Raw genomic sequence first — 27,731 nt, 5'->3', positions numbered from 1 at the left:
GTGATCTGAATCTCCTTTTAGCAAAGGCAACCAGCTGCAAGCAGCTCTGTAAAGCTTCCACATAGATAACGGAGTAATCTAATTTTGTTTGTGACCTAAATCCTACTTGGACACGGGACAGATGAGGTAAAAGGTGGGATGCTTTCCAGTTGGTATAATGGGTTAGAATTTGAAGAGCTCACCCTAACCATGGCTTGTGTCCTCCAGCCTCTGCAATGTCTGCTGCAGGGAAAACAAAGTTAGCAGCTGTTAATCTGGTCTAAGTGACAAAGTCAGACTGAACTCACAAGAGACATGGGCTAACCTGGCAGGTCTCCACAGCCTCGACTGCTCCCCAGCCTGCACAGTACACACACAGCCTCACTGACTGACCAGGCATCAGCCACCAGTAAAACTCTTACCTCTTCTCTAGACTGCATCCTTTCAAGCATGAATTATATTCCCCAACTACTGTCTATAATTCAGGCTCTATTCTGCGCTACCCTGTACAGGTCCCATGTAAAATTATGTTTACAACTGTGCTGGATGCCCTACACACAGACAGGCAGGAAACATATCATGCCTAGATGAAAATCTCTTTGCACTTCTTGAGAAGATTTGGTGGCAGCAGTTCCAGCTGAACCAAACAAGACACGCTTCCTTCATCACACCCAGCTGCAGAACCTGAATGGACCTTCCTTCCAAACCCATGCCTCACTTTCTGCTGCTCAGCACACCATCTCAGGCAGAAGCAACAGGACACCCTGGATGGGTGGAATCCAAACCACAGAATCCCAAATTTCATGTGAAAAATTAACCTCCCTGTATCTTCAGACCCACCCATCTGGACCAAGAGGGCCTGTCCAGGACAATCCCCAGCAGTGTGGAGCTCATTTCGGGAGGACAAGCCAGGCTGTTCAGCTCCACCAGGCTGCGAAGTGGCTCGGTGAACAGAAACACACTCCGCGTCAGGAACACGTCTGGGCGAGGAGGTCTGAAATATCCAGTTCAAATCCAAAGGCTAGAGAAAGGTTTCTAAGCCTACTGAGGAAAAAGTCATTCCAGCATCTCAGGGAAGAAGGCAGGAAGGAGATGGAGACACACCAGCTGCGAGACAAACACTTGACAGAAGCGTGCAATCAGAAGATGTCAACACTGCTTTTGAGGAACTGCCTCTGCTACGGACACATAAAGGACAAGAGGACAGTTTGCTGCATCCAAGCTCAGCCAGCCTCACCACAGAGAAAGCAACCAAGCTAACAGCACCCCTTTCAAACAGAAATGGACATGACAGCTTGCAGCCTCCCAAGAAAGCTTTAGCAGACACATCACCATAAATTCTAGCCCTTGAACTGCTATCACATCCAACCCAAAACACCTGCAAGCCCTCAGAGCTAGTGACACCATTAACCAGCCCAGGATCCAACCCCTGCCAACAACTGCAACTCCCACAGAGAAAGAGCAGCACCTGTCTTGGACAGCGTTGACAATCACTTGCACAAACATGAAACTTAAAATGTCACAGACTAACAACAAAAGCTCTTCTGTGCTAGACAGGAGCCACTGTGACTTCCAGTGAATCCGAGACAGAAATCTGCACAGATAAACACAGAAAAGTCAAATCCCTATAGATGGCTGATGGTGGGGACTCACTGGCTGAGACTAAGTCCTTTATTTAATGGACTCAGAAGGTCAGAGGGATGAAAGAGCCCCAGAAGGGGTTCTGCAGAAAATCTTCATAAGAGTTTGATGATGCGATGAGACACAAAAAGTAAACATCTAAATGTGAGCTCTATAACCAGTAGTAATACACTATTTCAGAAAGAAGTGAGAAGGAAAGAGGAGGACTTGCTGGACAGGTCACTCAAGATTCTAAGAATCATCTAAAGTACTCTATGAGATTTCTCTATATTGTAATTACCATCAATAACTCCTCAGAAACATGTTCCTAATTTGATAAAAGCTAGTTTGAAAATCCCCAGCATAAAGAAGCTCCCACGAACAGAGCCCAGCAGGCATGTCCTTTGGAAGCAGAAGGCACTGAGCTCCAGGAGAGAGGCAGTGACATGCAGAGCCAAGCAGGAGCAGTCTGTGACAGGGACACTCCAGAGAGCCCAGGCAGCAGGGAGCTGCAGGTGCAGCTTCTGAGACTTGACACTGAGAAAACTCCTGAGACCTCAGAGAAGAAAAATGTGGGATGTCTTTTGCATGCTTGCTGCATCTGCCACAGGGACTGGCTGCAGAGCAGCACTGTCCAGCTAGATTGGTGGATCTGAGGATACAAAGCTGATCTTTTTGGTGCTGATGTATCCTGGTATTTACTAGAGTCAGGAACAGCTCTGTGCCACACTTTCTCTCTGACTTTGGACAGGGATATCCTGGGGTTAAACTGGCTAGAAAACTCACTGAGACCTAATTTCTGCATAACTCCCCTAACACCTCCCTGTTGCTAAGAATGATAATCCTCAACCTTTGTCTGTTTTAGTGCTGAAAACAATTCGATCAGTTATGGTTTTCACAAGTAACACAGAAAAAAAAAAAACTCTAACAAAAAGTAACAGACTGATTAAAGAGATAGGAAAACAACAGTGACTCGATCTAGACATTAATTATAGGTGTATCTAGCATTCTCAGCTACAATATTCAATTCAATCAATTCTGGAAGGCATTAGCTCCAGTGTAAACCAAGAAGATCCCAATTTAACCTTTTTCTTTAATTCTGGAAAAAAAAATCTTTTACAGTGACTCAAACTGAGAGATTTAAACAAACAACCTACAAACAACTAGACTAATCAAATTGCATTTAACTAACACTGGGTGTTGGCTAATTCATTTCAAAGTCATTCCACTAGTTGTGCCATTGGCTTTATACTCACATGTGTGGATTTTGGAAAGGAACTCCAGAAGTATTTAGAGTAAATCTTGCTGTGGACTTGAAAGGTGGATTTGCAAAATTTAACTTCAGCGCTTTGCGTTTACCTGGGAGACAACGAACACAAAGTAAACTTTTTGTCAGCACAAAATATTGAGAGCATTTGGAAATAAACAGAAAAAAAAAAAACATTTTGTAAGAAAAGGATTTTACATTTTCCAACATTAGCAAATCACAGCTTGTGTTAGGACGCAGGGATGGTGACACAGAGTTGGCTCTCATACCAAGGTCATTCATTCCAAGGCAGTTGCCAAAGCAAGGCACCCACAGCACCTCCTTGGGACTTGAAAGTCCCAAACATGGGACTTGAAGTGGCCCAAGAATAAAATTGACACAATTAACTACAAACCCTCATCAGAAAATCTCCTCACAGCCTCATCCTATTCTATTTGTAAACTTTGTACACCAAGTTTTGCTCCTTACTCAGGCACAGAACACTTCATAACACAGTTAAATATTGGTCTATTGATTTCAAGCTCAGTAGGTTTCTAAGGATTTTTTCAATTAAATCAATCCACCACCTGAAGCTGGATTTTCTACAAATCCAACCAACACAGAAGCTTAGGCTGCCCCTGGGAAGCAAACAGGATGGTTTGTTTCTGCTCAGCTGATGAACAAGCAATGTGACCGGGAAAAACGAACATCCTGAGAAATGCCAGGAATTTCCATCCAGCACAGATCACATGGAAATGTAAGTGAAACAACAGATTCAAATGAAACGAAGTCTGAGGAGAGCCAAAGCAAACTGTGCTCCCCAGCAGCCTTCCACAGCTTCAGCTGTGGACTCCAAACCTTGAGTTTCATCCTAAACGAGACCTTTGACTCCACATCTCTGCTCCTTGCAGACACATCATTCTAACTGGAGCACAAGAGCCCCTTTAGATGCAGGAGTTTTGCCAGGCACAGGTTCATTACAGACCACCCTGCCTCAACTCAACTCTGCAGGATCAACCTCTTGCTGCTACAGCCTGAGCACAGGTTCAGGTGAGTCACAGTGCACAGGTAAATAGTCTCTCTGGTCAGATGCTGAAGTCACTCTGTTTGTGGATTGATGATACACCAGGAATCAAATCTGCACTCTGTTTCCTTACTGAAACCATGAAAAAAGAAGAGATACAACCACAGATACACAAAGTGTGACAGCAAACAGCAGGAAGGAAAGTCAATGGATCCGTAATGAACTGTGAAATCTTTCTACCTCTCCCTTGTAATATTAAAACACATCAACAAAACGACAGAGGAAATGGGGAAAAATGGATTATTTACTTTCATTTGGAAACAGCTGAATGCTTGAGGTCGTTTTCTTAATAGAAAACTATCAGTTCTGGTTTCTTCCAAGGTAATTTCAAGCAAAGCTAGTGCAAACTCTAACGTGAGACAGGAAAAAAAACCCAAAAACACCACAGATCTCTGCTCTTCCAACAGCTTTAAATAACCAAACTGCTGTATCTTGTCTGCTAACAAAATGCCTGCTTTGATGTAGAGACAGCAAAGAACATTTACCTGCGTTCAGAGCTGCAGCCCCGTAGTTGCTGACATCCTGAATGCTCCCAGGATTTCCAGTTGGTAATTCCTGCTGCTGCTAGCACAGCTCTGCCTTCCCACAGACCCCTCCAACCTACCATCTTGCACTTATATTTCCTTCCTTTCCAGTCCTGCTCATGGGTCCACTCCAACACCAGCACAACTAATTTAAGACTAAAGCAGGTTTCCAGTCTTACACTCAAGATAAACTGTTTTTCAAGAAAAAACTAGTCGGATTTTGAAACAAAACCTGAAGAACTTCAGCATATCATGCAGTTCTATTTGAGGAGTCTGGATGAAAGAAGAGGCCTGGGGTTTGACTTACGAGTTTTAAGAGCTGCAACTATGGAAATTCACTTTAAAGGGCACAAATATATTTTTAGTCCTTCAAAGAAACCTTCAATTTCATATTGAATCTGAGAGTCAGCATTCAAATCTGAAACGATGATTCTGCACAGCAGGAGTAAACTAAGTACGCTCGTTTTTAGGAGTCACCTCATTAGAAAGAGGATTTAGCCATAATTCACCCACAGCCCCAAGTGTGCTTCCACCCAGGGAGTACAAACATCCAAGCCTAGAGCAGCCAGGACTCTGGGAGGATTCCTGGCCACTGCCTTCATGAACACACGCCATGGCAAAACAATCATACTAGACAATATTTTAATGAGACATCTGCATGATTTGGGGCTGGGAGGCTGCTCACAGCTGCACCAGCACACACCCACCTCAGTGACTGGCAATGCAGGATACAGGCTACATCCAACAGCACTTCCAGCATCTATAAATACCTCCACCACAACACCTGGTAAAGTAGGTTAAGCTTAGAGGGCAAGAAATTGCAATCGGATTAAGATTAGCTCCCTTAGACTGGAAACTCCCAGAAGCAAAACCTGAGGATGAAGTTTCTAGACTCTCCAAAACCCAAAAACCTTTAATATTATCCCTGATGTTACCCTGCATGGAAACCCCAGTTGTATAAACAGGGTTAAAGCTCCCTGCCCAGAGGAGAGGGCAGCACTCGGGTCAGACAGCAGCTTCCAGCCTACACTGGGGTTCAGGCAATTCCCAGCTGGAGAGCAGGACTGAACACACGGCTCACAGTCACAGTCCAGTGCCAAGCCTGGTGAAACACTGCTGCACAGAACCTGGAGGGTTCAACTGCCCACACAGGAGGTGCTGCCAGACCAGGAGTCTGTGTCTGCTCTCACAGCAGCACTTTGCTTCACCCAAAATATTCCTGCAACCTGTGCCTGAGGCAGCCACGGCATAACCCTGCAGAGCTGAGCCTGTCACGGAGCAGGCGTCAGAAACCAAGGGTGACACTGCCCTGGGAAATTTATTGTGCAGCACCTGGAGCCTCTCCTGTTGAACAACAGGAGTAAATAATGCAAAGGGCCGTGCCAGGTACTTTTTCAATCTGAAACAGTACAGCAACAGTTATAAAATATACCACAAGAATGAGGACTGAGGAGGGGGCTTGGTTCATTTTATTACTTTTTTTAATTTTAGGAGCTTATACTCAGATTAAAAGCAAGGAAAAAAAGAAATCTGCCCTTGAGGCCTTTGCTCAAGGTCAATGGAAAGGATTTAGTTTCTTTGGATAAAGCAACAAGCATGTTTCCATCATCCCTCTAGATACCTTAGGCCAGCAAAGCGGCAACAAAGGCCAATCACAGCCTGCATCCCACTGGCTCCAACAACCACCCTGGACCCAGGCACCAGACTGAATCCTCCAGTCACAGAATCACAGACTAAGAAATCCTCCAGAGGCAAGGGAATAAGAATAGTTACATGTCGCCTGTCACTGACTAGTTAAAATAACTAGAAAGAATAAACCTTGAATGTGTATGTGAAAATGTTCATGCTGCACTAACGTGCACAAAGAAAATGTTGGAAACAACCTGTACTACAGTGAGGAGAGTCATCCTGGAGTGGGCTTTTAACAGGCTTCAGACTCTCCTGGGGAGGGATAATGCTCTGACCCCAGCACTGGGCTGCTTTTCCCCTTGACCACTACTTCCACAAGAGATAATCCCTTGCACAATGCAAGCACAGCAGGTCTTCACGCCTGGATCCAAAACTTTGTAATATATAGGGGTATTTTTTTTCCCAAATACTACCAGCCTGACATCTATGCATAATGAAAAATACACCAAGACAATTTTTCAAGTCTGGATCTGCTTCACATGAACTGGTCTCTTGCTTGTGAGTGCCCACATGTGCTGTTCTCCCAAACATCTGATCAGTGCCTTCACAGCCTTAGAGAGGAACTGAGCCCTTCTGAAAACCTGGTCTCAGTTGCAAGGTTCTTTCTGCACTGTTACACTGGGAAAGATTTTGATCTGGATCTTAAGAACACCGTGGAAAACAAGGTCCCAATGGGCATTTTTGCTTAATTCTGCTGAATTATAATGGAGGTGTGTAGAGTTGCTTAAGCAAGAAATTAAATCACTAGTCTACAGGGCATATAAAGCTTTTAGTTGTCTTTGAAAGCACTCGGAGAACTTTTAGACACTAAATCCAAGGCAATTTTGTGCTAAGCTTTAGAACTGGTATCTGTAGATAGATCAATCTGATCTATTTTTGTACTTCTCCAATCTGGATTTCAGAAAAAGATGTTCTAACTCCAGGGGTAAGGGCTAGATCTAAAGACAAAAAGCATAAGAACAGCTGCAGTAGTCCATCTAGCACATCACCCTGCCCTCCACCACAGCACTGAGATATCAATGAAAAGAGCGATAACCAAAGCCACAACATCCTTCCTTCGGATACTCTTTCATCCTCCAAGCACTTCCAGCTCAAGGCCCGCCTCAGTCAGCCATGGTATCTCTGTATTTCACGACTGTTGCTGGGTTTCACTTCTACGGTCAGATCCCATCCTCCCATTGCCCTGTGAGCACCAGAGCCCATCGTGCCAGGCCGGCAAGAGCTCACCCAACTCAACCCAACACCTGATTGAAGCCTGCAGACTCGAAGTCAAGTTGAACAACACAAACCCAACAGAGCAGCTCAGCTATGTGCAGGCTGTCAGCAGAGACACAACCTGTCACCTGTGCCCGGTGCTCTGTCACCACCCACTTTCCCCCCTTGTCACTCAGGACCTGCCCTGACACTTGCCTTTGAGACACAGCCTGAGCTTGCTGAATTTCCATCACTCTGTCCAGCACAGCAGCGGCACAGTCCTCCCACGACCACACAGCACGTCTGGGTGTTCCCACTGGATCCACTCCCTGTCTGCAGGAGAGCAGACCCTCGATGCCACAAGGGATGTGCACAACCCAGCACCAGGGTGTGCCAGGCACACCTCTGCTATGCCCAGGAGTGCCCTGCTGCCAGGTCACAGCTCATCTCCCAGCACCTGAATTACTCTGATTTCCAAGGAAGTAGGGAGGGAAAAATGAAGGAAAATTCACATAGCAAGGAAAAAAAAAAAAATCTAAAAAAGCTTATTTCAATGAACTTTGGTTCACTCTGTACAAACCTTTCCTCACACTGAAATCCAGCAGAAACACCCAAAGGCCAGTTATTTCTCAACACCGAAATAACTTAGTGAACGCTCAGAGGCTTTGTTAATCACACCACAGCTCCATGAACATCAGCTTTTGGGCTGATGTTTTTCTTACAAAAAAAACAAACAAAAAAAACCAACAAAAAAAACCAAAGCCAAAAACAAAAAAACCACCCCTGGACAAAGGCTTTGCATCCTGTCAGTGAAGAGAGAACAGATCTAGAAAAACAAATAATATTTTAAATAAAGACCTTAATACAGCCATTCCTAATGCAAGCAAACACCGCAGAAAGTGAAAGCAGAGAAATGAGGAGCTGCAATCACGTTACCTGCAGAGCAGGAAGCTGAGGGTTTTGCGGTTTTCCTTTTCTGTGTGGTTCCAGATGAGTAAAACCCCAGTGTTTCCAGCCAGGACAAACCCAAGCCTCTGCAGAGCTTGGCTCCAGCACATGGATCACAGTCAGGAGGTGAAACTTCTGTGGAGAGCCCTGGTCTCCTTCCACCACCCAGCTCAAAGGGTTCTGCTCCCCCAAAGGCCACACAAACCCTTTATTTCCACAGCACAGGAACTCCTGCTGCCTTTTTATTGCTACAGCTTTTATAATTGAAAAAAAGATATTACTTTGTATTTATCTTGCAGCACTATTAACAGGCTCTGTCCATAGGACTGAGGTCTTGCCGTAATGAAATAACACTGGGAAGGGATCTTCACATCGAAGTCTGGGAAATAAATTTCAAACAGTTTTGAGGTTTGCAATCCTGGTAGAAACAGAAAAAAAGAGAAGAGACCCTGACCCTTTTATTTTCTTTATAGGAACTTGTCAGCAAAACGTAAATGGGAAGGAACTACTCCATGGAACAGCCCTTCCCACAGACAAGGCAGAGCTGGGCACAGGCAGGAGCCCAACACATGGAAATGGAGAATGGCGTGGGCTGCAGCCTGGGCAAGGAATGCCACAGGACAGGGACTTCAGCCACGGTTAGTTCAGCACTGCATGCTGCTGCTCTGCAGAGCTGCATCCCGGCGCACAGCAGAAGCTGCAAACTAAAAGCTGCTCTCTTTAGGCCAGCAGGAAATCAGTTCCATTGCACATTTCCCCCCTCGTTTCACTATTTATTAATATCCTGACTGCTTACTGTCAGGGTCTCCCAAATCTAGGTTAGCAGAACACCAACACAGCTCGTGCCTCACCTGACAGCACACAGTTTTGCGGAATTATTCACTAAGGCAAAGCTGCCATCCTGAACTGAGGCTCGTTGCTCTTTTCCCATGAAAAGGCTGTAGAGCACTGGGAATTAAATCCTGCCACTTCTCAATGGCTTACATGAGAAATTCAGACACCTGTGTTACATTCCTTTCATTTACAACAAGCAGAGGATCTGCAAAGCATTCCCTCTCCAGTAAAGCCTTTGATCTTCCAGTACTGAGAACAGCAACTGCCTTTTCCTTCTCAGCACAAAAGAACCCCCACCTTCAAATTACAGGTGTTCTTCTGGAGGAAAAGAAGTGGAGGCACAGCAAAAAAGCATCACTTAATGGGAGAGGACAACAGGTATGTGCCAGCCTGTGCCAGGTCCAGGCCAGACCCCTCCTGCCCTCTGTAAGTGCCACCAGTTTCATCATCAACGATTACTGAGTACTTGAAAAAAATAAATTAACATCCAATAGCTCCCCTCATTCTCATCAACAGCTGGTAAACACAACCTACAGAAATTGTCTATGAAAGAGAAAGCTAAATGGATAAATGCATTCATGCTATTGTCATCCCTTCCTCCAAAATACATGTGACATTTGCATGGAACAGCACAAAGTCAGTAAATACACTTCCAGCACTTTAACAAGTGGTTTAAAGAGAAAACTACAATTAAAATATACTCTGGGGGTAATTAAAGCAAACACACTGTCCCTATTTAGCAGTTAACAGTATTTTTAATGGAAAATACTCAACATCAAAATTTCTCTTTGCTGTAAACCACTTTTTCCAGGAACAAATGGGGTTTGTTCTGTCAAAAGAGTCTTCTTGAGTGCCTTCCTAACAGCTCACTTCTTCATCTGCCTGGCTAAAATCTAAAGGGGAAACAAGGCATGGGCAGCTCTCAGCAGGTCTCTGGGCTGACACAGGGTGCCCACCCTGCAGCACAGGCAGCTGCTCCAGCCATGGCTCACAGGAAAATCCCAGATCCAACCCTCACAGCTCATCAAAAGCTCCCCCCAGACCCACCCCTCAGGCTGGACAAGGCTCCAGCTGCTCCCTCTCCCATTACCTTATATTAGGCTGAACTTCCTGACAAGGAGTCTCACCTTTACCTGCACAGGTTTTAAACTAAGAGTGCAGGGTCAGCCTGGACATGAGCAAGAAATGTTTAGCCAGGAGGGTGGTGAGACCCTGGCACAGGCTGCCCAGAGCAGCTGTGGCTGCCCCATCCCTGAAGTGTCCAAGGCCAGGCTTCCAGAGCTGGAAGCACACATTTTCACTCCAAAACTGCCAAGGTCAGAAAGCCACAGTGATGCTGCAGGGATTTTTGTCACCTGCTCTCTGGAAGCCCTTGGGCGGCAGCCTGGCCCCATGCTACCAGCAGCTGTGCTCTGCAGTCCCCTGCCACCAGCAAAGCAGTTCCCCTGGTTTCCTGCACTTCCAGGTAGCCAACACAGCGAACAGGGCTGGGCAGAGTTTTTGCTGCACCAGCACTGTGAGAAACAGTGGCTGTCTCAGGAGTAGCAATGGTGTATCTGATTAGTTGCAAGAAAAAGCAAATTCTCAGTACCAATACTGATAAAAAAGCAAGGATAATGCTAGAAAGAGGTATAGCTTTCTCTCTTTGTGCTCTTGGACAGAAGTTTTACTGAAAGCCTAAAGTAGGAGATCATTTCTCATTCATTTGCTCAAAGAAGAGCACCAACATTAAGAATCTCCTTTTATCTTTCAACATTTACTCTAAAATCATAAATAAAATGGATTTTTTCAATCAAACTTTAGGCTGCACTGCTTTAAATACAGAGCAGTCCCATCATCCGGATCCAGGGGACAAACACTGGCATCTGGCAGGAAAAGAGCAGACCAGGGTACTGTATAAAAGTAACAAACTTTAAGACTGAAGGGATTGTTTTGTTCCCAGAAAGCTGAAGGTCTGGAGTAAATCTGCCCATATTAAATATTTTAAAACAGATGGTCCAGCTGCTCGTGCCCAGGCTATGGAAGCCCAACTCTGTAGCACTGCCACCACAGCAAAAGACCAGACCTGGCTGAGGACAGCATTCCACACTTTCATCAAAGACACCTGTCCGGAGTAGGGGAAGATACTTAGAGTGGGTTTTTTTGTGAAATTCCCCCACAGATGCTGCTAATGACAGTTCTCCTGTACAACAGCAACCTGGGCAAGCAGCACTGCCTGCAGCCCCCTCTTCACCTTGCCAGCAGCCAAGCCAGACTCACAGAATCCCAAACAGTTTGGGTGAGAAGAGACTTTGAAGACCATCTCATTCTACCCCCTGCCATGGGCAGGGACACCTCCCACTATCACAGGCTGCTCCAAGTTCCATCCAGCCTAGCCTTGGACACTTCCAGGGATCCAAGGGCAGCCACAGCTTCTCTGGGCAAGCCCGTGCTAGGGCCTCATCACCCTCACAGAGAATAATTTCCTCTCAAGCAAAGAACTTCTTCCCAGTTGCACAGAGATCACACCAGCTAACCACACTACAGACCTGGGTACAGATCCATTGCTTGATATAAGGGGCAGGTCATGGCAAAGCTCCCACTCTTTGAGCAGTGACAAGGACCTGACCCACCAACACTTGGAAGAGGCAGGTGTGATCCAGCAGGCTCTGGGATGCAGGCACTACAGCAATGTCCATGAGGAATTTAGCACCGCTGCACTCTCAGGAAGCAGCAACCTTGCTGTTTACCCCTTTACTAGGGTAAACAACTAGGGGCAAACACAAAATTTCGCTGCTGAAGAAATAAGCACCATAAAATCCCTCAATAAAAATTCCCCAAGTGCACTGGATTTTGAAAGTCTGTGTAAAAATGCTCCACTGGTGTGCAGAGGGCAGGCGAGTCCGGAAGGAGCCTGAGAGTCTGCCCAGCTAATCCCCGCGGTCTCACGCTGGGTAACAGAAGACTGCTGCAAAAATATCAGCCAGTAGCCCCAACTGAGACCCAGCTATCTTCTTCCCTTGCCCTTGTCCCCATTAACTCCTTCTCCCTCCAAGCTTCCAGGAAAAGGGATGTGTGCACCAGACCTGCACACAAATGGACTATCCCACACAAAAGCCCTCCTGGCTCTCACAAGGTGTCCCAGCACCACAAAGAAGTTTTCCACCTTTGCAGCCACCCGTGTGTGGCCTGTGGCCAGAGCCAGCACTGCTGCCTGCCTGGCCCATGAGCAAACTGACCCACAGTGTTTTGGTTTATGATGCTGCCACTTCTCCACTACAGCAGGGCTCCCCAGTTTTTGCTGAGGAAGTGGGAGCTGCATGATCTTTTATCAGTGATGCCAGAGTCATCTCTGCTCGTGGCACCAGTACAGCTCAGGTCTGCTCCTGGTGCTGCTGCCCTCGAAGGCATCTGAGAAGGGGGAAGCTGAGGTCTATCAACCTGGCCTTGCTGCCTATGTTTTCTGCTCCACACAAGACCATCAGCAAACTCCAGAGACAACGTGAACTCCAAAGATACTGCAAATAACATCCCATCAGTGGGAACACAGCACCGACACACTGGAAAGCAGAGAGGAGGCTGGTTCCTTGCCTAGCCCAAGGCACACCAGGGCAGGAATACCATCACACCCTAAAACACCTCTGAGACACAGGCATTACAGAGGGAGCAGCAACAGGCATGCTGAAGATGCCAAATCAACAGCTACACAGGTGCCATGAAACCACCAAGGTGTGGCAACAGAAAGAATATAGCAGCTAATGACTGAAATAGTCCACTGAAAGCCAAGAGTCCTAACTGTTTTTAAAGAGGAGCTCTACACTTATGCATGAGGCGGAAAGGGGTAACTAGTGGAGACAAAATATTAAACTTGTCATAGGAATCCCTGGGCACCCAGCTTCCAATTTCCTTAGCAGGGGTAAGGGCATTAGCTGGGCTCTGGCTGGTCCCAGCAGAATGTGTGTCCTCGCAGAGCAGACACAATTCTTTCACTGTGTTGCTATATGTCATTACTTTACTTCTCTTTTCAAAGAAATTTCCAAAGGTTTTTGCATTTTTTGAGTCCTAACATGCACCAGATCATAATCAAACCCACAGCCATCTCAAACAACTGCCATACTTGGGATTGAATGATCAAGGTTGGAAGAGCAAGTCACTTTCCTCCTGGCACAAGTCAATGCTCCTGCTGGGCAGTAAAGCAGCAGCAGCTCCCGACAGCTTGGATGAAAATGACCCAAACCTCCCCTTCACCAGCTCAGCTGCCGTGGAGCGACCTGTGTTGGCTGCTAAACCCTCAACTCTCGAGCATCATGTCTAAAGGGACAGGAAGATGATGAGCCCAGTCTCATTACACCCTCCATTTCTGCACTGTTCAACAGCAAGGACATCGGCCTGTTGAAGAACGTTGCCACAGAGCATTATCTGTGTTTGGTTTGGGTCTCAAGGAGTCAGGACGTGCCAGCACAGGATTATCCTGAGAACACTGTTCAGCAGTCAGAGTATCACTCAGCTCTGAGAAGGGAACCCTACACAAAACTTCCCAGAAAGCTGCTATTTACTACGTGGAAACAACACTGTGGACAAGTGGCCCCTGGACTGTGTCCCAGGTACCGTGAGAGCAGCACAGTGCCCTGGTCTGGGTTCAGGGTTCCTGCTGCCAGGTCAGTTCCAGGCTCACATTCAAGTCAGCCCTGACTAAGGCCTGTCTATATCAAAGCAAATTACCAGACCTAGAAACACTGCAGGGCTTCATTGAAATAAACTGTGCGTTCACATTCTTCATTTCCCGTATTTTTGTAGGGCAGGAAAAAAGCAGCCACACTGACAAATCAGACTGGGAATTTCTTCAACTCACAGAGGATTCCAAATCATGGCCCTGATGGGGAAGCCAGCTCAGGCCTCCCACACAACCCTCCAGACAGACACACGTGGGCCTGGGACACCAGCTCCCACCACTCCTGTCTCAATCTTTGCCACTTCCACACCTGCTCAGAAGATCCTTCTCCCATTTGTCAGCTGAAGTCCTCATCAGCAGGATCAGCAGGGATGAAATCGCAGAAATAGGCCAGAGAGTAAATGTTATATTTTAGCCCCATGGACATCTAGCACTGATACAGTGGCGAAGCTTAACCCATAAGAAGCCCACCTGGATATGTATGACTCTGGCATAACCGGCTGGGCAGATAAGCTCCAGGCTATTACTCCAATTCTTCTCAAAAAGAAATCAATTAATTAAAAACATATTTTCAAATAGATTTTGCACTTCCAGGAGAACGCTGGCAGGCTTGTTCAGATATTCCATAACATGCAGCTCGAGTGCAGAGAGAACTCAGCTGCCAAGTTGCTGCCTATAGCAGCACATTATCTAAACCTTTGCATCCAACCCTTTCTTCTTCCAACAGAAGTCCGAGCTCATTCACAACTCCTTTGTGTAAACTTGCATATTAACTCAACTCACACCTTAATGTCACACTTTCGAGTGACAACAGCCGGCCTGTATCACACCAGAAATCTGACCTCCTCCCCAAATCACAAAGCAAAGCAGCTCTAAAAGCTGACATGCAAATATCCCATTTCCACACACACACTGTTACAGCCACCTACCCCAAGGCAGAAAAGGACCTTGAAGGCCAGCATTGAACAAAGCCTGAGCATCCTCCTGCTTCCTGCTTTCTGCCCATGCAGGTTTCTGGGTGGGACTAGAGGAAAGCAAAGGTAGGATGAGATTTCCAAAGTTTGGCATGAGACCAAGTCCTGAACTGACAGTGTTCAGGAGAGGAACTGGTCTTTACAGGAAAACTCGGACATGGTCCCACTGCTCCCCAGAAGAGATATCCAAACGCAATGCTTTCATCTTAGTCCACAACCCCTCCCAGGTCAAACAACACAGCCATATGTTTTGAAAGGAAACTGTTTTATCTCCATCCACAAACCTCTTCAAAGTCCAAACACTTTGCTTTCTGGTCCAAAAGCAAAGAGATAGCTAATTCACTTCAGATAACCACTTCCAGAGAATTAGGTCCAAAGCAAACCACACAACTGTTTTGGTCCACAGGAAAAAAAAAATAAGCCTAGACAAAAACGGATGAAGGATCAACTCCCATTCAGCTCAGCTGTCTGCTCCCAACAGCTGTCCTCCTTACGCCACAGGGCATCTCCTGGAGCACCTCAGAAAGATCAGATAAATTATTCAAAACACAGACTAATTCCTGGCGCTTGGACTCTTTGTTTGCTCCAGGACCAGCAGAGCTGTCTGCTTCCTGGAGGGCTCGCCCTGCCTCCAGTAAAGGGCAAACATCAAGGTTTTGAGTTGCAGAAGAGGAAATCAATTTAGCAGCTAATAAATACACAATTTGTGCAATACACATACTCCCATCTCCCTTGATGCTCATAGGGAAGCTAATGGGCCGTACCCACTAAACACTGTCACTGCACCATCCACTGCACGAAGTTCAGCTCACCTGAGAGGAGAAACAGGAGGAGATGGGCAGCGACACTTGGCAACATCGTGTTGTGTTTCCTCACTAACAGCAATAGCAGAGATCTCACCACCCAGGGTACAGCCTGAGGTGTCAAGGTCACACATTTTGGAAGATGCTCTGCAGCATCACATGATACTCCTGATGCAAATCCAGGCCAATGATACCTCAGATGCCCCGCAAAGGATCTGTGCAGGCATGGAGCAGGCACCAGGCAGGGCTGCAGAGAGCTCCGCTGCGACCGTGCTTAAACAAACCTACGACAACTGATAAAATCACGTTTGCACCTTTCTACCTAACCACGAGGAGACAGACGTGTTACACCTGCACGAACTGCAGGATTAATATTGAAGAAACAGCCACCTAAGCAGAGAAGGAAATGCACATAATGGGGAGCTTCAAGACCTAAAGCTTCCCCTCAAACAAAAGCAAACCCAGTAAGATTGCAGATGAACATAAGAACCAGACTAATGTAACATAAAACAAAAGAGGAATGAGAAGTTCAGAATCAAAGTCAAGACCACCACCTGTCCAAAACACCAGCTCCAAAATGCAAATGTTCAGGCTGACAAAGCTTCACTGCTGAGGCTGTGGCAGCTCAACTGCTGAGGCAGAGCAAGTTTCCAACTCTCACTTCCCTCCTTATCATTATTTCCAAATGCATTTGGCTGCCAAGGTTTATCAGTCTTCTTTTACATCATTTGGTTTAAAACACATCCCTGCTGTCCTCTGGGTGCTCTGAGTTTACTGTATTAAATCACAGGAATTAGTTCAAGTCTCTCCTACTGCAAATCTCCCTGCAGTCTACCCTTCCCTTCAGCTTCAGGCTCTCAGGAAAAAAGCCAATCCACTCAGACACAGTTCCAAAGAGGGAAGACAGATCCTGAGCTGAGACCACTCATGAGGCAAGGGGACAAACATGGTCCAACATGGGAAATGCCTACAAGGTGAACAAACAGATGGGCTGTGTATGTTAAAGGTACCTGTATGTCAAGGTACATCCATACCAGCTCTTGCAGTCAATACGGGTAGCACAAAAGCAGCTCTTTGAGAGGCTGCCACATGAGGTGTCACCTGCAGTGGCAGTTTTCCAAGCATCTCATACACAGTTTACACAAATCCACCCAGCAAACCTCAGCAAGAGACCTGTAACAGAGATTACTTGTCCAACAACTCAGCAGCAGTACAAAGAGGTGGGTGGGGGTAGAGGACAGGATGCAGAGTCACAGCAAAAATTGTTTTGTCTTGTTCAGACACTAACATAACCACGAGTAAAAACCAAAGCTCCAAGGGTGCACGAATCCCTCCTGCAATCCTGTCCCAGGAGAATGAGATGAAACCCACCCTCCCTGCATTTCACACTTTATGAACAATGGCTTAACCTCTCAGCACCTTCAGGATAACTCTGAGCACTTTCCTTCTCATTGATTTTGATAATCAAGTATTTCAATATTTTGACAGCCAAGTCAGGGCCAGCTGCGAGGGGTGAGCCTCACACTCATGTTCCAGACATCCTCCAAACCAGAGGGACAATGAACATGCAATAGCTGTTCCATTCTCAGCCTAGTATTCAAGTTATCGATGAGCTGAACTGAAGAAACACAGGTAAAGTGTCTCTCTCCAGGGATTTACCATGAGTAACTACTGCACATTAAATAAACCAGCCGTAGCAACACACCGTTTTGAAAGACATTTTTCCGTGCTCAACAAGCACTGCACTGTCAGTTACCCATTGCTCACACATCCCTTCTGCAATCAAACAAATCCACAACATGAAAAGAAACCTGAGTACCCAGAAGACAGACAAAAGCCCTTTGCAGGGAACACCAGCAGCCTGGAATATCACGGTGGAAGATTCACATTACTGAATGCATTGGCCACGGGAGCAGCAGCAGAACTGCACAGGGAGAACCAAAAACCAGAAATCAACCAAACTGATATAAAAACAGTTTAAAAATGCAGTAACTCCCAGGCAAATAGACCTAAAGACACAGATTCTTTTGAACAAGTGTCAGCAGAAGGATTCAGTTTCTCATTGCAGAAGAGATGTTACAGCCCAGCAACCCTAAACGACCAGGACCAACAAAGGAATGCCCAAAACATTTGTTCATCTCTCCAAAGCCAGCAGACAACACTGTACAATAATAAAAACAATCCATCCTGACCAAAATATCCATGAAAAAGCCTACATCCCAAGGTGATACTTCTTGAACCACAGTGAAAAGGTTCAACTGCCAGTATCAGGCAGGTTTTTCCTCACCCTGCTGCTGCAGCAGAGCAATGCCCATATTCATAAGTGGATGCTGCTGTCTCAGTACAAGGCAGAAGAGCAAAACACACATGCACATCAAAGGAGGCACTTAAACTCGATGAAGCCCACTTTAAATGAGGTACCTGAGAGCAGGGAACACCACCAGCACCTTTCCAAGACTGGTCCATATAAGTGCACTTCAGCCTTTGAGAGGATGCCAGAAGCACCACATCCATTCAGAGATTTTTATACCTTCTTTATAAACATCACTTCAGTGGAGCCTGGAGATGGATATTTGCTGCCAGTACCTACCCACAGGGCAGAGCACTACACAAACGCCCTGCACAGCTTCTTCCCTTCACACATCTTTCCAGCATCTACAACAGGTAGCCTGCTTCCTCCACTGAGAAGCAGACCTCCACTTTTTTTTTTTTTCACATAAAATCTTATCAAGCCCAAATCCAACAGAAGGCATCCAGCTTCAAAGCTGCATGATGCTAAAAAGCTTTTTACGTGTGTTTGACACATGCAGAGCTTGATGCGGTTACACAAGATTCCTGTAAGTAATGCTTCCCTGCATACACACAAATTTAATTTCAGGGACTCCTCAACATCAGGTTTGGAAAGTACACATTTTGGCCTCTTCTGCTTCCTCACAAAGCTCATCTTTCTCTTTCAGGATAACTTTCATTTTGATGGGCAACAGTGTGACTTCCACACCTCCTGGCTTCCTCAAATCAGCATGAAACAACTGAAAAGGCCTCCTAGCATCTGTGGAGACTAAACAGTACTTTTGGGCTGCCCCTTTACCAGGAAAATAGACATAGCAAAAACATCAGCTGACTAAAAGTAAAACAAAATAGAAAGCCAAAATGCAAAACCATATGCCCACGTACCAATACAACCCTACATACTCAACAAGCTTACACCAAGACTCAAAACCAAAGCAGACACGGCGCTAAGGCGCACACAAGATTAAGCTGGGGGCACAAATGAACTAAAATACACTGATTACTAAAATACACTGATTTGCTCACCACACAACTTTTATCGTTCTTAACAAATGCAAATAAGTCCAAGTGGACACACACCTGTCAATCTGCCAGAGTCGGCCTGCATCAGGGCTGTCTGCTAACATCACAGGTTTGATAATTCCACTGAGGGCAAGAGTGGGGAGAAGAGCAGCTCCAGTCACTCCATGCACTCACCAAGGCAGCAAGCAACAGAGGAGGACACAACAACCATGGCATCCCTTACAGAATTCCCGTACTGAGGATCAGTCCCGTTGCAGCAACCCACACGAATGGTTTCAAGCAATATTCTGCTCCTGCCAGGGCTGTGTGCAGTGTACAATACACACCCACACCAAATTCACCTGGCCACAGTGACTGACAAAGTCCATCACAGTTCTCACCAATTCTGTCACCAGCCAAACATGAACAACTCCTGACCTCTCAAAAAGCCTCCCAGCAGCTCTTTTCTACCAGAAAGAGAGAGGTACAGCACAGAGTTTCTTTGTAAATAGGAACTGATCACCCAACTTCAGTAAGCCACTGATGTCATGAATGGCTCCCAAGGGTAAGAGAGGGACTCCGGTTCATCTCCTCATGCACTCAGACACCTCCTAACAACCTCCCTGCCCAGGCTCCTTGCCTCATACCCACAAAGGATTCGCTCACCAGAGACAGACCTCCTCTTTTTTTTACTAAAATGGCTGGAGTCGGGTGAAGAGGGAAAAGACATCAATGAGGGAGCAAACAGGACCACACACGTGAAGGGAACTGAGAATCCCAAATTCTGGTTGAACCAGTCAGGAATTCCCACCCAACACATCTGAGCCATGATGTACACTCTGAGAAGACATACACAGTACCTCTGCTTTGCTTTTTAAAGACACCAGAACACACCAGGCAGTGAGCATTTGGAGAAGTCCCAGCTGCCTCCAGTCTTCCTGAGTGCCCAGTGCAGCCGAGCTGATTCCATAACCATCAGTTATAAGTGGTTCCAGTTCCTCTCTGGCATTGTAGTTAGGATGAGTGACTCCACAGGTTGTAATTAGAATCAAAATTCCCCCCATGCCTTGGAATAAACCACATTTCTACATTTCAGACCACCATTCTTCAAATTATCATTTTCTAAGTAATGTTAGCAGTAATGACTATTACTAATTTTGGCAATGAGAGAAACACAAAATTGCTCCAATTACAGTTTGGGTACTGGTTTTTCCTTAAATCACTGACAAAGGTATCCTACTACCCACAGAATCTGTTTCCTCCACAAAACATCCAGGACACTAAATATTCAGGACTGTTCCTGAACTTTAACATTACACATGAGTAAGAATAACAACAGCTCCTCACACCAGCAGCCATCAGCATCCAGACAGACTTCAGTGTGCACACAACAGACATTTAAAAAAACATGGAATAGGATCTGTTTTAATACTCAGAATTCCAGCTCTCCTCTGTCTCCAAGCTGTGCCTTGAGTACAGCACCATGAACTGCATTGGCCAGGAGATTCTTTGGGCAGGAAGGAAGCTCCAGGTCCTTTGGCATGGGCAGCTGATCCAGGTAGCCAAGAGAAGACATGGGAGTGAAGCTAGGGCATGCAGAATAAGGGTGAATAATAACAAAGCCGAAAGCAACGCCTTGCTTGATCACCAGGCTTGAGGGCCATGGCTGCACAGTGAGCCCAGCACAAGTCAGGGCAGTGTCCCTTCACTTCTGTATTGTCACCTGGAGGACTTTAGCCTGTGTGCATCAAAAATGGCGTAGGATACAGAATTAAAACCAAAACTGGGTGGCCTGCAGAGACCTTCTGGATCTGCTGCCCTTGCCCTGGACATCAATGTGATGGGCCTCAATTTCTCTGAAGACTTCACCCCTGTACCAGCATCCCCACCACCCTTCCCTACCCGCAGGCGCTGATGAATGCCCTGACAGTCCTTATAAAACTGCCAGCCTTGACACCAGAACAGAAACCCCCTGCGAGGAACTCTCACCTCAGGACAGCCTGCCCAAGCACACTGGCCTCTGGCCAGGGTCCCCAAAAGCAACAGACTGCTGTCCAGGGGTGGACTGCCACAGACCTCAGGCACGGGAATTCTACCCTCTCCCACTCCCAACCTCCCTCGCAGCAACAGTTGCACAAGCCAGGTCAGAGCATTTCTGGCTGAAAATTAACTGAGCAAAACTTTTTTTTTTTTAATATAATTACTTGTTTCTAGCTTAATGACTTTCCTGCTCCACCTTGTCATGCTGTTTAAGCCAATTAAATCAACACTGATGCAGCCCTACCTACTCTTCTCCCCATCCAGCAATGCATTCCTGCGCCTCCCTTGCTCCAGCGCTTGCCCAGCCCCAACACAAGCACGAGCCGGGTGTCCCAACTGCAGAACACTCGGCACTTCTGTGGGTTTTCCTTTATTCAGCTCAGCCTGCCTTGGCATCAGCAGGAACACATGTTGTGTGGGCAAGGCCACTGTGCATCTTGGAGAGCAGCCAGAGCTGCCCCAGCAGCCTGCACACCACCTGCAGCCACATCCACCCCATTCCCATCCCACCCAGGTGGTGTGGCAGCACTCTGTCCCTCCTGGGACAGAGTTTCCTGCAGGTTCCAGGAACCATCACAGTCACAGCAGCTTGCTGCTCCAGAGCTCAGCCAGAATTCCACACACAACTCCTCCTGGGACACCTAAACACTCACCTGTTACCTTTGGAAAAACCACCAGCACTTGGGCATCATCACAGTGGCCCATGGTCCCGAATCCATATTTAAACAACCACTTTAAACCAGCTACAGCAGAAGCAACTGCCCTTCCTCCACTGGAGAGGGCATGCAGATGCTACATCACCACAGGCTCACAGGGCATCACAGGCAGCACGGTGCAAAACTCACTCTCAGCCCTGGAAGATACAGGCGATTCAGAGGAACGACTCAAATATGAAAAACGGGTCAGGTGGAAATACAGAGGGCAACACTGAGGGTTGTAACTGCACTACAGCAACAAGGCTTGTTCTTATTAAATCACAACTGCTTTGGCATATCATGGTCAAGTTTTTAACCCATGTGTTTAATTCACAAGGTCTGGAATTCTGGTTTTTGAAAGACAAATAATACTACCTTGACAAGGCCCAAAAGGCACCCAATCCTCCACGCAGGGGAAGCTACAAGGAGCCAAAATTCACCTTTTTACTCCAAATATAACAAACTCTCCAGTTTAACCATCAGTTCTCTGCCCAAACAAGTCCCCACAGTCTCAGCACAGTCCCTATCAGGAGGACTGGAACTCCAGGATCAGGAATACAGAATATACTAAGTAACTGTGACAAACATTATTTCAAAACAGTACCTGCACTTCTGTCACAGAGTAACCTTTCTTTTTTCCTGGTCCCAAAACAGGGTCAATTGCCTCTTCAATATTACCGTCCCTGTATTTAATTAAAACAAACAAACCAGCACTGTGCCCCCTCAGCCTAATAAGGCCTCAAATGTTTTCCAAGCAGAGAGTATCTTTCGGTAGTGTAACTTTCAAGGAGAAACTGACAGGGTTTGCAGAGGCCTTTCTGAAAAACAAACATCCACCGTTTATTGCAAGGCTGCTCAACCATCAACAAGTGCCGGTGGGAACCAACACGACCCGCTGCAGCACTGTAAATTTCCATCGGAACGGAACGAAACTGAACCGCAAGTTCGTGCCGAACTGATTTGACTTCAATGTTCGTCTGGAGAAAAGCCCGCACCGGAGGCGGCGGGCCGGGGCAGAGCGCGGCGGGCCGGGCAGAGCCGCGGTGCCGCAGCCCCGGCCCGGCCGCCCCGCGGGGCCGCTGCGGGCACGGGCCGCCCCCGGCGCGCTTCGCTCCGCCGGCCCCCCCAGGGATGCTGCAGCAGCCGCGGCCTGCTCCGCTCACCCGGTGAACCGCTCCCCGCCGGGAGAGGCCGGAGCCGCGTCCAGCCCGGCCTTTGTCCCGGCGGCCGGCGCCGAGCTCCGGGCAGGCCGTGCGCCCCGGCGGGCAGGGCCAGGGCCGCGCTTCCTCCCGCCGAGCGCGCCGGGCGCGGCCAGGCCGCCGGCGGGGCAGGCCCGGAGCGGGGCCGGGCCGAGCCGGGGCTTCCCGCGGGCAGCGCCGCTCCGCAGCCGCGGCCCAGCGCGGGGACCGCCAGCCGGCAGCGCCCAGGGGTCCCCACGGCCCGGGCAGGGCGAGACCCTGCGGCGGCTCCGGCCCGGCCAGGCCCGGCGCTGCCCGGGCCGGCGGTGCTTACCCTGCATGCTGCTGCTGCTGCCGGCGGCGCCCGGGCCGGGCCCGCTCCCGCTCCCCCCGGAGCCGCCGCTGGGGCTGGGAGTCGCCATTGTGCGCGGAGCGGGAGCAGCGGCGGCGGCGCTGCGCAGGGCCCTCCCCGGCAGGGCAGGACACACGGCCCCGCCGCCCGTCCGCCCCCGGCTGGGGCCGCGAAACCCCTCCCCGCCGGGGCCCCGCGCCTGCGGCACCGCTGCGGCGGGGCGGAGGCGGCGCTGCCTCCCGCGGGGGGAACGGGGCATCCCCGGGCGGTCCTGCGGCTCCGCTCCCGCTGCCTGCGGCCGGGGGGCATCGCCCGCGGCCCGTCAGGGGACCCCGCTCCGCGCTCGGCCCCGCGGGCCCCTCAGCCGGCGGCGCCCGGACATCTGCTGTCCTGTCTGACAGCCCCTCGGGGGCCGGCAGTCGGCCCCAGCAGCTTTATCGCATTTCTCATCTTCGCCTTAGGGTTAGGGCTTCTCCCACACAGGCAGCCCCTTGCAAACTTCTCCCGACTCCCTGGAGACCACGGGGCACAAGTCCTTGCCGTGTTTTCCCGGACACCCAGGGCATCAGCCTGTTCCTGCCACCATCAGTCTCCCCCTCTTTTTTCTTTCTTCTCTTGGCCACTGCTGTTCGTGGTTTCTGACCATTCCTCTTAACTCCAGCAAACCCACACTCCTAGTCATAAGTGCAGCACAGAGTGTGAATTAGAGCAGTGAAATTGTTGCCCCAGAGCTGTGGGCCCTCTCCAGCCTGCCGCATGACATCGGGGAGCACCATAACCCCTCTCACACAAGCCAAAATCCCAGTAACCTCTTTGCTGCGTTTGAACTTAGGCTGCTGCTCTTCACTGTCCCATCTTGGCCTCTACCCTCTCTAGGGACATTGCTCACTTTTCCAAAGCTGCTCCCAGCCTGGCCCCTCCACCACTTTGGCTAGGAATGAGAGTCACTTGTACCCAGAGCTTCAACAGGGAACAACCCTTCCTGGGTGTGGGTAGTGTGAGCAACATGGGTGGCAACCAGCAGTGCCAGCTCCTGGAAGAGCCTGTAGCAAAGCCCAGGGACACACCAGGTGAAGGTGTGTCCTTATCCTCTCCTCCCATGCTCCTGTATGGGACACCTCATTGCCTAGCACCAGCAGAATCCCAATCCTATACCTTCACCTACACAACACGGGGGAGCACCAGGGATGGCTGATCTGTGAGAGAAGTGCAGCATAACATGGTGGAGGGGCAGTGGCCCCCACAGGCAGAGGCCAGACCTGAGCCAGGTGAGCAGAGCAGTCCCACCGCAGTGACCGGGCTCAGTCTGGGCTTCAGACAAGTCTTCTGCAATGGGCAGGGCTGATGTTCGAGTTCCCAGGTCAGGGTCTGGCTCACAGCCCCAGGACACAGCTGTACACAGCAGCAACACAGCTGTAATGTGGCTTAGGTGGGAACCAAAGTAAGAGCTTTGGCTAACAACAGCTGCCAGATGAATGAGTGAATGAATGAATATACATACATACATATGTACATACACACACGGCTTCTTCCGTATTTTTCAAATTGCTCCAAAGCCACCTGACGGCAATTAAACCACTTGCTCTTACAAGCAAACTGGTCTTAAATGTTGAGTTAAACTATTTTGGGGGAGGCAGGGGCAGAGGATGCAGTTTGAGTCCTCACACAAAGAACATTCCCTTCCCTAGTTCCACATCTTTCCTTTCTCCTCCCTGTTTTGCTTCAGCCTTCTCTTCTGCAATAACCCCCGAGGGCAGGTCCAGGGTTGGCACCTTGGCTTTGATGCAGAAGCCCAGTGCCTACTGGCAAACACTGGCACAAGCTGACTTCCACTTCTGCTGTGTGCAACCTACATGTGGTTTGCTTACAGTTAGCTAAAGTCATACTTTTCCCTCACTGCAAATCTGGGAGGATCTGTTCTGACATGTTTGTGAAACCTTTCCTTAAAGACCTCCAGTGATGGGGATTGTGCCATTCCCTAGCAATCTGTTGTGGCACACATCCTAACGTCATCCAAAAGCCTAACTTCAGGGTTTCTTTTTTATTATTATTATTTCAAATCCTTTATATCCTGCCCTGTTCACTATGGCCAAAGCCTTCTTCAAAATGACCCCTTGGGCACTTGATGATGTGCAATGATGAACTGCAATGTTTCACTTCTTACCCTTGCCTCAGCTTTCTCTTCTACATATTACATCAATTCATTTCCTTCAGCATTTCTTACTGTTTTCTATGCCTCCCAGCATCCTCACTGACCTCCTTTGATGTTTTCTCTGTCCATCTGCATTTTTTGAAGCACAGCATCCCTAGCTAGGCATACTGTCCCAGCTTGCCTTGGAGGCTACAGCTCACATGCTCCAGGATAGCATTTGCCTCTTCCATTGCTGGTGTTCAGTTTGCTCTCCATTACACTGTGGACAATTTTTTTTGGGGGGGAGTGTTTTTTGGTTAGGTTTTTGTTTTGGTTTTTTTATTTGTTTTGTTTCATTTTGTTGATGTGGGGGTTTTTTTGTTTGGTTTTATGGGGTTTTTTTGTTTGTATTTGGTTTCGTTTGCTTGTTTTTTGGTTTGGTTTGGGTTTTTTTGGAAAACTGCATCCACCGAGTTCCCTCACCTGAACCTGTGTTGCTCACTGCTCATAAAAGTAATGCTAGAAGTTGTACTTGTTGAATATTGCCCTGTAGATTGCAGGCCATTTCTCCATCTAGTGCAGAATCCTGTTGTCTTTGCTGTCCTCAACAGCCTGGAGTAATTAGCAGGTTTAATAAGGCAGTCATGGATGTTAATCATCCAGGCTGTTAACTGAAGTAATTAAAAAGATCTGGCATCAGAACAGACCCCTGCAAAAATCCTCCGAATATGTCCTTCCATTTTGACAAACACTGGTAATTAGCACTTGAGGTACAATGATCTCACCAGTTTGTTTTTTTTTTTGCACTCACCATGCCCTTATATATTATTAAGAAGGGTTCAGGACAGCCAATGCTAAACTTTCCTGAAGTCAACATCTGTGACATCTGTTCGTTATCACTTTATTCCTAAAACATTGTGCCACACCAGGACATGAGAGTGGTTTATCAGTATTTTTTCCTGATATGCCCTTCTCTCTGCAGCCAGGACATCATCCACCCCTTATTCTGTACCATTTACATCATGCCTGGATCTTATACTTTCCAACTACGTTATATGCATATATTTTCATATAACTCTACATGAGCACAGCTTTTATTTCAGTAGTCACTGGCCATCCCCCACCAAGATGTCTGTTGAGTTCAATTAGTTCATAACTGGTGTATCTGGAGCAGTGCACACTCATTGTCCATGACAGCTATGACATACAGTGGCATTGTCATTCAACAACCAATATTACATATAACATACATATTACATATAAAATTCAACATTACAGACTGTTCTCACCAAAAAAAATCAAATTCCCTTGAGGTACGTATTATGTCCCCCTGTCCCTCTGCATTACTCACCTCGTGCACCCAGGTCCTTGAGCAAAAACAATCCCAGGGGTGGGTTTGCCTTTGCGTCAGAAATGTGTCCTCTGAAGTTGGTCAATCAGGGAATACAGGGCTGCTCCCATTCTCAGGAAGGTGGGCACTATCCCTCCCTGCTCCTGGCACCCGACCCACCAGTCAAGGCAACTAAACCCAGAGCCCTTTTGGCAATATCAGCTGTGCAACCTTATCTCCAGATGTCCCTATTGGAATTGCAGTCAGGGTTCTGAGGCCAGGAACACACCAAAGGCCCCGAACCCTTCGCCTGCCCACCCAGAGCCTTTTAATCACTTTTGATCCAATCTAAACCAACCTATGACCATTCATAACACAAGGATAAGGCTCATTATGAAATGGGTCACTGTGATGGGTGACTGTGGCTGTGTTGCAGTAACATCTCTGGCAGAGGCCCTTTAGAAATGTCCTGGCTCTCAATATCACAGCCTGGCTGCAGAGCCCATCCCTGCTTCCTCTGTTCTTTACAGGCAGAGCTGCCACAGTGAAGATAACAGCAGACTGCTATGGGGTGAGTAGCAGATCCAGAGAGCCATAAGGAGGGAAGATGTTTTGCTTAATATCGAGGAACAAGTAGCTAAAGTTCTACTCAAGGATACTAAAGGTTCTTGGCCTCCCTCTCATGGGAGAAGTCAGTATTGCCTTCTGCCGACAAAGTCTTCTGTGTCCCTGCAGCCGGTGGTTGGAGGAAGTGCTCAGGATGGTTGGTAAAGCTTTAAAGTGAACAGCCTCGACTTTTTCTTTGCAATAAGCACACCCAGCACTGAAAGACCTTTTTATTTCTAAGGCATGTTACAGCCTGATTGCTTTTGAATTCCATTTAGCTCAGTTGGCCAGAGCATGATGCTAACATGAAGGTTGTCGGTTTGATCCCTGTACAGGCCATCCACTCAAGTGTTGGACTCTATGATCCTCATGGGTGCCTTCCAACTCAGAATAATCTGTGATTCTGTGAATTAAAGCAGCAAAGAACGCCACAGCTGGTAAACTAATCCCTCCTTCTGACCCCATGCTCAGGAGGGACAGAGGGGCCTTTTGCCTTCCCTTGCTCTCGCGTCACTGAACTTTGGTCACTCACAGGATTGCCAAACCTTCCATACCATGCCTC

General features: G+C 47.8%; 1 protein-coding gene across 1 annotated transcript in view; it reads right to left on the bottom strand.

Annotated features, from left to right (window-relative positions):
- MAP2K4 (mitogen-activated protein kinase kinase 4) overlaps window positions 1–23,237 on the bottom strand; it is a 58,672-nt gene extending 35,435 nt beyond the window's left edge. Inside the window, exons 1-2 of the mRNA XM_066200479.1 lie at window positions 23,085–23,237; window positions 2,856–2,958 (exon numbers count right to left, since the gene is read on the bottom strand). Coding sequence (XP_066056576.1) covers window positions 2,856–2,958; window positions 23,085–23,172 — 191 coding nt within the window. The 5' untranslated portion in view covers window positions 23,173–23,237. The remainder of the gene's footprint in view (window positions 1–2,855; window positions 2,959–23,084) is intronic.
- Window positions 23,238–27,731: the final 4,494 nt, after the last annotated feature.

The sequence above is a fragment of the Chamaea fasciata genome, unplaced genomic scaffold (assembly GCF_029207755.1).
Source record: "Chamaea fasciata isolate MVZ Bird 193981 ecotype frontalis unplaced genomic scaffold, bChaFas1.0.hap1 SCAF_19, whole genome shotgun sequence".
Classification (NCBI taxonomy): domain Eukaryota; kingdom Metazoa; phylum Chordata; class Aves; order Passeriformes; family Sylviidae; genus Chamaea; species Chamaea fasciata.
This window is presented reverse-complemented; position numbering and strand designations above follow the sequence as displayed.